Below are 13,211 nucleotides of genomic sequence, written 5' to 3'. Positions count from 1 at the left end.
CCCCCCGGAGGGAATCCAGGGACCCCCAGGAGGGGATCCAGGGATCCCCCAAAGTGCTGGAGCGGAGGAGGGGAGCTTGGGACCCCCCGGCAGCCAGAGCAGGGGGTCCCGGGGGGGTCACACGCACCTGCCTGGCCATGGCCGCCCCCCGGCCCGGGGCCCTCCTGGCTCGGCTCATGGCTCCGCGTCCCGCCAGGCCGAGCTGGGGAGGGGGAACACGGGCAGACCCCCGCCCTGATTTAAACCCTCGGCTTCCCACGAGCCCCTCCGAGCCGCCTTTAGCGCCCCGATCCCCCTCAGAGCCCCCCAGAAATCTCGGCGCCCCCCGCTCCTCACAAGGCCCCGGGCGCGCCCCACAAGGCCCCACCGCGCCTTTTGCCGCCTCCCAGAGCACCTCACAAGGCGCCGTCACCCCCCAGCTGTCCGCAGGCCTCACCCCCCGATGCCGGTGCTGCCGTTTATCCCGGTTTAACCCGTTTTGTCCCGGTTTATCCCGGTTTGTCCCGGTTTATCCGCACTCACTTCCTGCTCCGCCGGCCGCTGTCAACACCTCGCGCTTTACAGCACCGCCGTCGCAAAAGCCGCTGTCGTAAAAAGCGCCCTGCTTCGCGGCGCCGAAGAACTACAACTCCCAGCGTGCCCCACTCCCGGCAGGGAAAAGGCGGGAAAAACGTGAGGGAGCCGGTGGCAGAATGCCCCGAGGTGGAAAATCAGGTGGAAATCGGCGGAAATTCCACTGTTTTCACCTAAGGCCCAGAGGGTTTGGGGTTTTATGTTGCGGCTGTGCCTTTAGGGGAGCTGGGGGGTGTTGTTTGTGCTGTGAGGGCAGTGAGGGCGGTGAGGGGAAAATGGCTGCTGGGGCCTGAGGGGAGCTGGGGCGGTGTGACATGGGGAGCAGAGGTAATTTGGGGTTGCTCTTTATCCTTCCTAGATAGCGCCAGGATGGGGAAACGCAGGAGCCGCCCAATCCCAGGTAAAAGGAAAACACCCAAATATCCCAATTTGGGCCCACAGTGACCCAGCTGGGGTCATTTCCCCCTTCTGGGAGACCCAGCTGGGATCTCCCCACATCCAAACTGATCTCCTTTTTTCCTTTCCATCAAAAAAAAAATTTGTTTTTCTCTCACCATGCACACAACAGGTGACAGGAAATTCCACGCTCCCAAAGCCAAGCGGATCCTTCAGGAAGCACCAGGAGCTGATCCCCACGGAGATCCTGCCGGGATGGATCCCACGATCCCAGCAGAGGGGAAAACTCCCCAAATTGGGGTTAATGTGATTTTACAGGAAGGGAGAGATGAGCAAATTGGAGGTGGCAGAGCAGTGGGATCACCAAAACAGGGCATTTCCGATGGGGTGGAAGAGAATCATCTGGAATTGCCCCAGCTGGGAATTTTGGAAGCAGATGGGGCAAGAGAGGATGAGCTGGAGTCACCAAAACCAGGAATTTTGGATGGGGCAGGAGAGAATTGTGGAGAATCACCAAAAGCGGCAATTTTGGAGGTGGATGGGGCAGGAGAGGAGCAGCTGGAGTCTCTAAAAATGGGGATTTTGGATGGAACAGCAGAGGATCAGCTGGAAACACCAAAACCAGAGATTTTGGAGATGGATGGGGCAGGAGAGGAGCAACTGGAGTCACTGAAAATGGGAATTTTGGGTGGAACAGGAGAGGGTCAGCTGGAAACACCAAAACCAGGAATTCCAGAGGCAGATGGGGCAGCAGAGGAGCAGCTGAAGGCACTAAAAATGGGAATTTTGGATGGAACAGGAGAAGATAGGCTGAAAACACCAAAACCAAGAATTTTGGAGGTGGATGGAGAGGAGCATCCAGAGCCAGTGAAACCAGGAATTCCAGAGGCAAATGGGGCAGGAGAGGAGCAGCTGGAGCCACTGAAAATGGGGATTTTTGATGGAACAGGAGAGGAGAAGCCGGAACCACCGAAAATTGGAATTTTGGATGGAACAGGAGAGGAGCAGGTGGAATCACCAAGACCAGGAATTCCAGAGGCAGATGGGACAGGAGAGGAGCAGCCAGAGCCAAACTGGGAAATTCCCAGTCTGGGAATTTTGGGTGGAACAGGAGAGAACGAGCTGGGACCAGCAGAACCAGGAATTCCAAAGGCGGATGGGGCAGGAGAGGAGCAGTTGGAGCCACTGAAAATGGAAATTTTGGATGGAACGGGAGAGGATCCGCTGGAATCATCAAAACCTGGAATTCCAGAGGCGGATGGGGCAGCAGAGAAGCAGCTGAAATCACTAAAAATGGGGATTTTGGATGGAACGGGAGAGGATCCGCTGGAATCACCAAAACCTGGAATTCCAGAGGCAGATGGGGCAGCAGAGGAGCAGCCAGAGCCAAACTGGGAAATTCCCAGCCTGGGAATTTTGGGTGGAACAGGAGAGAACGAGCTGGGACCAGCAGAGGCGGGGGGCTCTGGAGCCCACGAGGACACGGCGAGGGACGCGGCCCCCGAGGGAAGCCCGGAGGTGGCGGACGCAGCGGGAGAGGGGCAGGAAGGTGCCCTGCAGGGGGGATGTGGCACTGGCATCGCCCTGGGGACGGACACGGGGTCACCAGGCGGTCCCCGAGGTGCCCGGAGCGGTGGAGGGGGCGCAGAGAGCAGGAATTGCCAGGGTGGCAGTGCCAGGATGGCCACAGCGGGGTCAGAGCCAGTAGCCACCGGCACCGAGCCCCAGCGGGGAGGGACCAGCCCAGAGCTCCCAGCGGAGAAGGTACAACTGGGATGGCCCCAAACTGGGACCCAGAGACCCCTCCCCATCCCAAACTGGGACCCAGGGACTCCTCCCCATCCCAAACTGGGATCCAGGGTCCCCTCCCCATCCCAAACTGGGATCCAGGGTCCCCTCCCCATCCCAAACTGGGATCCAGGGTCCCCTCCCCATCCCAAACTGGGATCCAGGGTCCCCTCCCCATCCCAAACTGGGATCCAGGGTCCCCTCCCCATCCCAAACTGGGATCCAGGGTCCCCTCCCCATCCCAAACTGGGATCCAGGGTCCCCTCCCCATCCCAAACTGGGATCCAGGGTCCCCTCCCCATCCCAAACTGGGATCCAGGGTCCCCTCCCCATCCCAAACTGGGATCCAGGGTCCCCTCCCCATCCCAAACTGGGATCCAGGGTCCCCTCCCCATCCCAAACTGGGATCCAGGGTCCCCTCCCCATCCCAAACTGGGATCCAGGGTCCCCTCCCCATCCCAAACTGGTATCCAGGGTCCCCTCCCCATCCCAAACTGGGATCCAGGGTCCCCTCCCCATCCCAAACTGGGACCCAGAGACCCCTCCCCATCCCAAACTGGGATCCGGGGACCCCTCCCCACCTCACCTGGGACCCTCCCCACCCCCTTGCCCTTCCCAGCTCCTTTCTTTCCCTGCAGCCATGGCACAGCACAGGCCAGACCCACACCGGATCCACAAGGAACAGCCCATGGGAAAGGTGGGTGGATCCAGACCCTCCTGCAGGAACAAAATCCTGATTTTGCCTGAAATTCCCAATTTAGGGAGTGAAAAAATCCCAATTTTCCTCCCCCAGCAGCGCCAAGGCCGCGGAGCCGGCGGACGCCAGCGACGTCATCCGCGGGCTGATCCGGGAGCTGTCAGACCTCAAGTAAGTCCTAAACCCGCCTGGATTTCACTGGAATTGGGGGTCCAGCACCCCCTGAGTGATGCCCACGCCCCCCCACAGCCGCCTGGCCATGGGAGCCCGCCGGGGGCTGGAGCTGCTGAGGAGGCCGAAGGCACGGCGTGGCCGCAGGGCGGTGCCCGCTGGAAGCCGCTGGAAAGAGGGGTAGGGACGCCAGGAGCAATTAATAATAATTATCATTTATTGATGGGAACAGCGGGAATAAACCAAGCTTCGTCTGGAGAATGGTTCCAGCACTCACTACCGGGGTCTTCACGCCGTCGTGGGTGAAAAAATCCCACCAAAACCACCCAAACTCACCCAAAATGCCAAGGAATGGCTGTGGGACTGGGACAAAGAATCCAACACTAGGAGCAGCAGCCCCTTCCCAGCCCCTTTTTGGCTGGGATTAACCAAAACTCCACAATCCCGCCCAAAATACCTGGAAGCAGCTCCAGCAGCTGGAGCACCGGTCCCTTCCCAGTCCCTTTTTGGCTGGGATTAATCAAAACTCCACAATCCAACCCAAAACATCTGGTAACAGCTCCAGCACATGGAGCACCGGCCCCTTCCCGGTCTGAGATTAACCAAAACTTCAGAATCCAACCCAAAACATCTGGTAACCCCTGGAGCACCAATCCCTTTTGGGATTAACCAAAACTCAACAATCCAACCCAAAACATCTGGTAACCCCTGGAGCACCAACCCCTTTTGGGATTAACCAAAACTCAACAATCCAACCCAAAACATCTGGTAACCCCTGGAGCACCGAGCCCTTCTGGGATTAACCGAAACTCAGAACCCAAAACTCAGAGCTGGCCCCGCTGGCAGCACCCAGATCTGGGGTGCCACGACTCCTGCGGGTGCCACGGCGTCGGGAGGCGGCACAAACTGGGCAAACTGGTCCCAGTGGAGCTCCAAGACTGGTCCCAGTCGAGCTCCACGCCGTAGTCTCATCCTCTGGAGAAGTTCCTGGAAGAGAAGCCAGGAGAGAGAGGCAGGAGCACCAGGAGGGAAGCAGCAGCATGTACCCCATGGTTAGTGCCAAATTCCTGGAGGGATTCCTGCAGGAATCCCGTCCTGGATAAATCCATGGCTCCTTCCTTCTTGTCACTTGTTTCCCAGTGCCTCCTCCTTCCTTTAGCTCTGGCTCCTTGGTGAGATTCCCGCATGGAAATCCTGTTCCTGCCTAAATCCAGGATCTGAAAACCCTCAGTACCTGCACGGGGACAGGGGATCTTCCATCCTCTGGTGGCTTCCCAGTGTCACCTGCCACCAGTCTGCTGGTGCCCTCCCCTTGGCAGCTCTGATTTCCTGATGAAATTCCTGACGGGAATCTGGCTAAACCCATCTTTGGATGTGCCACCCTATCGCTGGGACACCCCAAACCCGCGTGGGGATGTGGCATCCTCCATCCCTGCTCCCCCTTCCCTCCATCTCGAGATTCCTCACGGGAATCCCAATCCAGGGCGTGGCACACCCGGCCCCAGCGGTACCTGCGCGGTGACACAGGCTCCTCCGTCCCTCGGCTACATGCTGGTGTCCCTCGGCCTCCTCCTGGCGCCGCCGGCGGGCGCGGGGCGCGCGTAGACGGACGTGTAGCCGCGGTGCGTGCGGGGGCAGAAGCGGCGCGTGTGGGCCTGGTCCTGCGTGGCGCCGCACTGGGGACACACGTAGCTGCGCAGCACCGGGCACTGCAGCCGGCCCTGGGCGTCCCGCAGGCTGTGGCTCTGGTACACGCCCGGGGCCTCGCCGTTGTGCTGGCAGAACGAGCACGCAACCGGCGCCGAGCACGCAGGGGGTCCCACGGGGGGAGGTGGTTCAGCACACGGAGCTGGTCCCACATGTGGAGATGGCCTGGCACGTGGAGCTGGTTTGGCACACAGAGCTGGCACGGCACACGGAGCTGGTCCCACATGTGGATATGGCCCAGCATGTGGAGCTGGTTCGGCACACAGAGCTGGTCCCACATGTGGAGCTGGCCTGGCACGTGGAGCTGGTTCGGCACGTGGAGCTGGTTCGGCACACAGAGCTGGCATGGCACACAGAGCTGGTTCGGCACACAGAGCTGGTCTAGCACATGGAGCTGGTCCTACATGTGGATATGGCCCAGCGTGTGGAGCTGGCGCGGCACACGGAGCTGGTTCGGCACACAGAGCTGGTCCCACATGTGGAGCTGGCCCTGCATGTGGAGCTGGCCTGGCAGACGGAGCCAGAGCTCCCAGTGGCCCCGAGATGTCCCCGAGGCCCGCAGGCTCGCGGAGCAGCACGGCCACCACGGCCGCCAGCCCCAGGTAGTCCCGCCACATGTCGAAGTGTCCCGTGGCTTCCCCGCGTGGCAGCGCGACGGCCGCCCCAGTGCCACCGGCGCGGCGCGGCGGGGGACACCGCAGCGTCCTCGTGCCTCCCCAGTGAGGCTGCGGCGCTCCTGGCGTGGCGTGGCCACCTCTCGTGCCACCTCTCGTGCCACCTCTGGTGTCACCTCTCATGTCACCTCTCATGCCACCTCTCATGTCACCTCTCGTGTTACCTCTGGTGTCACCTCTCGTGCCACTTCTTGTGCCACCTCCCGTGCCACCTCTGGTGTCACCTCTCATGCCACCTCTCATGTCACCTCTCGTGTCACCTCTCGTGCCACCTCTCGTGTCACCGGCGGTCCCCGCATGGCGCGTGGCTGGATGTGGCTCCTTCGTCCAGATGTTTCTGGTGTCCCCAGTTCTGCTGTGCCGTGGGGCTGGTCCGGCCAGTGTCGCTGGTGGCGTGGAGCTGGACACCCCAGCGCTCCGTCCCAGTGCTCCCAGTGCTCCCGGTATTCCCGGTGCTCCAGGTATTCCCAGTGCTCCCGGTATTCCCGGTGCTCCCGGTGCTTCCAGTTCTCCTGGCGTGGCGTGGTCTGGCCAGTCTTGCTGGACACTCCAGCGCTCCGTCCCAGTGCTCCCAGTATTCCCAGCGCTCCCGGCGCTCCCGGTGCTCCCGGCGCTGCCGGTGCCGGTGCCGTCGCTGCTCCCGGTGTCTCGGTTCGGGGCCTAGGCGCCGCGCGTGGTCGGCGCCACCGCCTTCGTGGCTGTCGGCGGCTCCAGACGGGCGGGGCGCCGCCATCGTGGCCTTTTGAGGATTGGGGCTAATCGCCGCGATTTCGGTAATCGCCGCGATAAGCGCTGCCCGCCCCGGGCCATGCCAGCAATCCCCGAGCGCGTTTTGAGGCAAGATGGGGGGGATTTGGTGCTGCGGGAAATCCCCGGTGGGTCCTGTCCGGGGGGGGGGATTGGGGATTCCCTCCTGGATTTTGGGATCTGCTCCCATCCAGGATCTGTCTCTGTTCTGGATTTTGGGATCTACTCTTGGGCAGGATCCAGAATCTGTCCCTGTTCTTGTGGGGATCCCAGCGGGATTTTGGGATCTATTCTCATCCACAATCTGTCCCTGTTCTTTTGGGGATTCCCTCCTGGATTTTGGGATCTGCTCCCATCCAGGATCTGTCTCTGTTCTGGATTTTGGGATCCCAGCAGGATTTTGGGATCTGTTCTCATCCAGGATCTGTCCCTGCCCTGGATTTTGGGATCCCAGCGGGATCAGGGATCCATCTCCTGGCAGGATCTCACCCTGCTCCTGGCATTCCCTCTGCTCAGGGAAGCTTCTGGAATCCCGCCAGGATCCCTCCCTACCCAGGCACCGAATCCCAGGATAATCCACCCCAAACCCAGAGCATTCACCCCAAACCCAGGGAATTCACCCCAAACCCAACCCCAGCATCCAGCAAACCCCAGGAGCCCCAAAGGAGCTGGAAAAAAAACCCTTTTGGGGTGAAAAATGGGAAAAAACTGGGGGGTGGAGGGTCATTGCCTGGCTGAACCCCAATTCCCCCGGATTTGACCCCAAAGCTGCTCTTGTCCCGGGCTGGGAAACTGGGAGACCCCAGGTGTGCGTAGGATGTCCCCAGGTGTCCCCCAGATGTCCCCAGGTGTGCGTGGGATGTCCCCAGATGTCCTCAAGTGTCCCCAGGTGTCCCTGGATGTCCCCAGATGTTCCCAGGTGTCCCCCAGGTGTGCGTGGGATGTCCCCAGGTGTCCCCCAGATGTCCCCAGATGTTCCCAGGTGTCCCCCAGGTGTGCGTGGGATGTCCCCAGATGTCCCCGAGATGTCCCCAGGTGTCCCCAGATGTCCCCAGGTGTGCGTGGGATGTCCCCAGATGTCCCCGGGTGTCCCCCAGGTGTCCCCAGGTGTCCCTGGATGTCCCCAGGTGTCCCCAGGTGTCCCCAGGTGTCCCCAGGCTCTGACGGGGGGCGGGGCTCAGCGCAGCCCTGAGGCCCCACCCACTGGCCGCACGCTCCTCCTCCTCGGCTCTGATTGGCCAGCAGCCACGCCTGTGGGCACGGCCCCGCCCCGTTCAGCCCCGCCCCGCCCATTTAAAGGGCCCGCAGCTTCCCTTAACCCCTGCGCGCCCGGCCGGGATGGGGGCTCGGGGAGGGGGGGGGGTCTGCAGATGGGGACCCCCGAGTTCCCCCCACCCAGCGCGGCAGCGCCCCCCGAGATCTCTGGGGAGCAGGGCCCGGCCCGGCACCATGTGAGCGGGGAAACTGAGGCACGGCAGGCTGCGGGGGCCGCCGGCAGAGCCGCTGGCCGCACGGCGGCCAACGCGCCTCATGCCGTAGGGGTCTCCCTGCAGCGGTCCCGGGGGTCCCGGGGGTCCCCACGGCTCCTCCCGGTGGTCCCGGCCACGCCAAACCCCCCCCGGCCCCGCCCGGTGACTCACGGGCCCCACAAGTCGGGGCTTGACACCGGGAAGGGAGGGGAGGGGAGGGGGACACGGGGAAGGAGGGGGTAAACCCCCCCCCCAAACACCCGCCGTGCCCTCCCATGCCGTGCCGTGCCGTGCCGTGCCGTGCCGTGCCGTGCCGTGCCGTGCCGTGCCGTGCCGTGCCGTGCCGTGCCGCGCGGCCCCGCTGCCGCCGCCGCTCCTCCCGGGCTGACTCAGGCGCTCGGAATGCGCCGGCGGCGCGTGGGCGCTGCCCCGGCCGCTGCCATTGCCTAGAAAGGGCATCCCGAGCCCCGGGGGCCACCGGGGCCACCGGGGCCACCGCGGCACCCACGGCGAGCCCACGGGGCCACCGCGGCCACCCGGGGCCACCGCGGCCACCCGGGCACCGGCATGGCCAGCGGGGCCACCCGGGGCCACCGCGGGACTCGCAGCGAGCCACCGGGACCACCCGGGGCCACCAGGGCCAGCACGGGACTCACAGCGAGCCCACGGGGCCACCAGGGCCACCATGGGCACTGGCACGGCCACCGCGGCCACCACGGTCCCGGCAGGGCCAGCGCGGCCGCCTGTGACCCACAGCCCTGGCACGGCCACCACAGTCCCGGCACGGCCACCGTGGGGCTGGCACGGACCCGAGGTGGCCGCGGGGACCCTGCCGGGGGGCTTGCGGGGGCGCGCAGGTGTGCACAGGTGTGCAGGGCCACCGGCAGTGCCGTGTGCCAGCGCTGTGCGTGCCCCGTGTCCCCCCGCGTGTCCCCTGTGCCACGTCCCCGTTCCGTGCCCGACCCTGGCGTGGCTGTGGGGCAGGGCTGGCGCCGCGGCAGCAGTGACGCGTTGTGGTTTCGCTACTTCCGATATAAAACTCTGTTTAATGTCTGTGTGTGCAGCATCGCCATGGTGACCCCCGGCCCCCCCGGCCCCGGCAGGGCCTGTGGCGCCCCACGGCATCGCTGTGGGGTGTGCGGCCCCCGGCCGTGGGGCACGGGAGGTGCTCGCTGTGGGGAGTGCCATGGGGCTGGGAACCTGCTTTCTGTGGGGCACTGAACCCCCTTTGTGTGGGGCACACAGTCCCTGTGCCATGGGGCACTGAACCCCTTGTGCCATGGGGCAGGGAACCTCCTTTGTGTGGGGCACCAAACCCCCTTTGTGTGGGGCACACAGTCCCTGTGCCATGGGGCACTGAACCCCTTGTGCCGTGGGGTTCGGTGCCCCACAGTTCCGTCTCTGTGGGGCACCGAACCCCCTTTGTGTGGGGCACACAGTCCCTGTGCCATGGGGCACTGAACCCCTTGTGCCGTGGGGTTCGGTGCCCCACAGTTCTGTCTCTGTGGGGCAGGGAACCCCCTCTCTGTGGGGCACACAGTCCCTGTGCCACGGGGCAGAGAACCTCCTTTCTGTGGGGCATCAAACCCCCTTTCTGTGGGGCACTGAACCCCCTTTGTGTGGGGCACTGAACCCCCTCTCTGTGGGGCACACAGTCCCTGTGCCATGGGGCACTGAACTAAACCCCCTTTCTGTGGGGCACTGAACCCCCTTTGTGTGGGGCACTGAACCCCCTCTCTGTGGGGCACACAGTCCCTGTGCCACGGGGCAGAGAACCTCCTTTCTGTGGGGCATCAAACCCCCTTTCTGTGGGGCACTGAACCCCCTTTGTGTGGGGCACTGAACCCCCTCTCTGTGGGGCACACAGTCCCTGTGCCACGGGGCAGAGAACCTCCTTTCTGTGGGGCATCAAACCCCCTTTCTGTGGGGCACTGAACCCCCTTTGTGTGGGGCACTGAACCCCCTCTCTGTGGGGCACACAGTCCCTGTGCCACGGGGCAGAGAACCTCCTTTCTGTGGGGCATCAAACCCCCTTTCTGTGGGGCACTGAACCCCCTTTGTGTGGGGCACTGAACCCCCTCTCTGTGGGGCACACAGTCCCTGTGCCACGGGGCAGAGAACCTCCTTTCTGTGGGGCATCAAACCCCCTTTCTGTGGGGCACTGAACCCCCTTTGTGTGGGGCACTGAACCCCCTCTCTGTGGGGCACACAGTCCCTGTGCCACGGGGCAGAGAACCTCCTTTCTGTGGGGCATCAAACCCCCTTTCTGTGGGGCACTGAACCCCCTTTGTGTGGGGCACTGAACCCCCTCTCTGTGGGGCACACAGTCCCTGTGCCACGGGGCAGAGAACCTCCTTTCTGTGGGGCATCAAACCCCCTTTCTGTGGGGCACTGAACCCCCTTTGTGTGGGGCACTGAACCCCCTCTCTGTGGGGCACACAGTCCCTGTGCCACGGGGCAGAGAACCTCCTTTCTGTGGGGCATCAAACCCCCTTTCTGTGGGGCACTGAACCCCCTTTGTGTGGGGCACTGAACCCCCTCTCTGTGGGGCACACAGTCCCTGTGCCACGGGGCAGAGAACCTCCTTTCTGTGGGGCATCAAACCCCCTTTCTGTGGGGCACTGAACCCCCTTTGTGTGGGGCACTGAACCCCCTCTCTGTGGGGCACACAGTCCCTGTGCCACGGGGCAGAGAACCTCCTTTCTGTGGGGCATCAAACCCCCTTTCTGTGGGGCACTGAACCCCCTTTGTGTGGGGCACTGAACCCCCTCTCTGTGGGGCACACAGTCCCTGTGCCACGGGGCAGAGAACCTCCTTTCTGTGGGGCATCAAACCCCCTTTCTGTGGGGCACTGAACCCCCTTTGTGTGGGGCACTGAACCCCCTCTCTGTGGGGCACACAGTCCCTGTGCCACGGGGCAGAGAACCTCCTTTCTGTGGGGCATCAAACCCCCTTTCTGTGGGGCACTGAACCCCCTTTGTGTGGGGCACTGAACCCCCTCTCTGTGGGGCACACAGTCCCTGTGCCACGGGGCAGAGAACCTCCTTTCTGTGGGGCATCAAACCCCCTTTCTGTGGGGCACTGAACCCCCTTTGTGTGGGGCACTGAACCCCCTCTCTGTGGGGCACACAGTCCCTGTGCCACGGGGCAGAGAACCTCCTTTCTGTGGGGCATCAAACCCCCTTTCTGTGGGGCACTGAACCCCCTTTGTGTGGGGCACTGAACCCCCTCTCTGTGGGGCACACAGTCCCTGTGCCACGGGGCAGAGAACCTCCTTTCTGTGGGGCATCAAACCCCCTTTCTGTGGGGCACTGAACCCCCTTTGTGTGGGGCACTGAACCCCCTCTCTGTGGGGCACACAGTCCCTGTGCCACGGGGCAGAGAACCTCCTTTCTGTGGGGCATCAAACCCCCTTTCTGTGGGGCACTGAACCCCCTTTGTGTGGGGCACTGAACCCCCTCTCTGTGGGGCACACAGTCCCTGTGCCACGGGGCAGAGAACCTCCTTTCTGTGGGGCATCAAACCCCCTTTCTGTGGGGCACTGAACCCCCTTTGTGTGGGGCACTGAACCCCCTCTCTGTGGGGCACACAGTCCCTGTGCCACGGGGCAGAGAACCTCCTTTCTGTGGGGCATCAAACCCCCTTTCTGTGGGGCACTGAACCCCCTTTGTGTGGGGCACTGAACCCCCTCTCTGTGGGGCACACAGTCCCTGTGCCACGGGGCAGAGAACCTCCTTTCTGTGGGGCATCAAACCCCCTTTCTGTGGGGCACTGAACCCCCTTTGTGTGGGGCACTGAACCCCCTCTCTGTGGGGCACACAGTCCCTGTGCCACGGGGCAGAGAACCTCCTTTCTGTGGGGCATCAAACCCCCTTTCTGTGGGGCACTGAACCCCCTTTGTGTGGGGCACTGAACCCCCTCTCTGTGGGGCACACAGTCCCTGTGCCACGGGGCAGAGAACCTCCTTTCTGTGGGGCATCAAACCCCCTTTCTGTGGGGCACTGAACCCCCTTTGTGTGGGGCACTGAACCCCCTCTCTGTGGGGCACACAGTCCCTGTGCCACGGGGCAGAGAACCTCCTTTCTGTGGGGCATCAAACCCCCTTTCTGTGGGGCACTGAACCCCCTTTGTGTGGGGCACACAGTCCCTGTGCCATGGGGCACTGAACCCCTTGTGCCATGGGGCAGGGAACCTCCTTTGTGTGGGGCACCAAACCCCCTTTGTGTGGGGCACACAGTCCCTGTGCCATGGGGCACTGAACCCCTTGTGCCGTGGGGTTCGGTGCCCCACAGTTCTGTCTCTGTGGGGCAGGGAACCCCCTCTCTGTGGGGCACACAGTCCCTGTGCCATGGGGCACGGGGATCCCTCCCTGTGGGGCACTGAACTCCCTCGCCATGGGGCACGAAGGCCCCTTTCTATGGGGCATGGATCCCCTCGCCATGGGGCACGTGGGGCACGGATCCTCCTTTCCATGGGGCACAAAGGCCCCTCTCCATGGGGCACATGGGGCACGGATCCCCTCGCCATGGGGCACAAAGCCCCCTCACTATGGGGCACTGATCCCCGTCTCCATGGGGCACGGATCCCCCTGCTGTGGGGCACACATCGCTCTGATCCCCTCTCCATGGGGCATGAAGCCCCCTTGCCATGGGGCACAAAGCCCCCCGAGCCCCCCCCGAGCCCCCCGGGCCCGGTCGGTGCCGCCGCCGCTGTTTACCCCCATTTTTTGGGCCGGTTCCACCCGATTCCCTTTGAAGTCGCCCCGTTGTCGTGACGACGCTGATGTCACGACCGGGCGGGGCCTCGTGGGTCCCACATGGCGCCTGCAGAGCCCCGGGGACATCGGGGACACCGGAGCGGCCGGCGGCCCCAAAGCCAGCCGCGCTGGGGACAGCGGGGACAGCGCGGGGACAGCGCGGGGACAGCGGGACACGGCCGGGGGGGACATCCCGGGGGTCCTGGAGTGGCCGTCCCGCCGTGGGGACAGCG

At 63.6% G+C, this 13,211-nt stretch overlaps 3 protein-coding genes across 13 annotated transcripts; 1 reads left to right on the top strand and 2 right to left on the bottom strand.

Annotated features, from left to right (window-relative positions):
• Positions 1-51: 51 nt before the first annotated feature.
• On the top strand, positions 52-4,586 carry LOC121365777 (retinitis pigmentosa 1-like 1 protein). 9 transcript variants are annotated; one of them, XM_041490228.1, is made up of 6 exons: positions 52-714; positions 932-973; positions 1,142-2,733; positions 3,377-3,454; positions 3,554-3,625; positions 3,704-4,586. In XM_041490228.1, exons 1-6 carry the CDS (start codon positions 693-695, stop codon positions 3,929-3,931), a joined length of 2,034 nt encoding a protein of 677 aa, XP_041346162.1. In that variant the 5' UTR covers positions 52-692; the 3' UTR covers positions 3,932-4,586. The 9 variants fall into 9 exon arrangements, with proteins under 9 accessions (XP_041346162.1, XP_041346158.1, XP_041346161.1 ...); XM_041490227.1 differs by having other exon boundaries at positions 54-714; positions 3,551-3,625; XM_041490232.1 differs by having other exon boundaries at positions 56-714; positions 1,142-1,902; positions 2,167-2,733; positions 3,551-4,586.
• LOC121365779 (nanos homolog 1-like) lies at positions 4,481-6,266 on the bottom strand. Of its 3 annotated transcripts, none has more exons than XM_041490234.1 (3): positions 6,147-6,266; positions 5,137-6,098; positions 4,481-4,612 (listed from the first exon to the last, which is right to left on the bottom strand). In XM_041490234.1, exons 1-2 carry the CDS (start codon positions 6,247-6,249, stop codon positions 5,170-5,172), a joined length of 1,032 nt encoding a protein of 343 aa, XP_041346168.1. In that variant the 5' UTR covers positions 6,250-6,266; the 3' UTR covers positions 4,481-4,612; positions 5,137-5,169. The 3 variants fall into 3 exon arrangements, with proteins under 3 accessions (XP_041346168.1, XP_041346169.1, XP_041346167.1); XM_041490235.1 differs by having other exon boundaries at positions 5,137-5,549; positions 5,838-6,249; XM_041490233.1 differs by having other exon boundaries at positions 5,137-6,249.
• A 2,932-nt stretch (positions 6,267-9,198) lies between these two features.
• On the bottom strand, positions 9,199-12,881 carry LOC121365780 (proteoglycan 4-like). The gene is made up of 2 exons (XM_041490237.1): positions 12,253-12,881; positions 9,199-9,584 (listed from the first exon to the last, which is right to left on the bottom strand). The coding sequence occupies exons 1-2, from the start codon at positions 12,846-12,848 to the stop codon at positions 9,245-9,247; spliced, it is 936 nt and encodes a 311-aa protein (XP_041346171.1). The 5' UTR covers positions 12,849-12,881; the 3' UTR covers positions 9,199-9,244.
• Between the last annotated feature and the right edge of the window lie 330 nt (positions 12,882-13,211).

Source organism: Pyrgilauda ruficollis, unplaced genomic scaffold, assembly GCF_017590135.1.
Source record: "Pyrgilauda ruficollis isolate IOZ18807 unplaced genomic scaffold, ASM1759013v1 scaffold1204, whole genome shotgun sequence".
Classification (NCBI taxonomy): Eukaryota; Metazoa; Chordata; class Aves; order Passeriformes; family Passeridae; genus Pyrgilauda; species Pyrgilauda ruficollis.
Note: the sequence above shows the minus strand (reverse complement) of the source record. Positions and strands in the feature narration are given on the sequence as shown.

Bases quoted from the DNA above. Each gene is read 5' to 3' on its own strand.
- LOC121365780 (XM_041490237.1), bottom strand. From the start codon at position 12,848: ATGGAGAGGGGATCAGAGCGATGTGTGCCCCACAGCAGGGGGATCCGT. The intron at 9,585-12,252 runs GTTCAGTGCCCC...ACGGCACAAGGG, and splicing joins GTGTGCCCCACAGAGAGGGG to GTTCAGTGCCCCATGGCACA.
- LOC121365777 (XM_041490223.1), top strand. From the start codon at position 693: ATGCCCCGAGGTGGAAAATCAG. The intron at 715-931 runs GTGGAAATCGGC...TATCCTTCCTAG, and splicing joins GCCCCGAGGTGGAAAATCAG to ATAGCGCCAGGATGGGGAAA. The intron at 974-1,141 runs GTAAAAGGAAAA...TGCACACAACAG, and splicing joins CAGGAGCCGCCCAATCCCAG to GTGACAGGAAATTCCACGCT.
- LOC121365779 (XM_041490233.1), bottom strand. From the start codon at position 6,249: ATGAGAGGTGGCATGAGAGGTGACACCAGAGGTGGCACGGGAGGTGGC.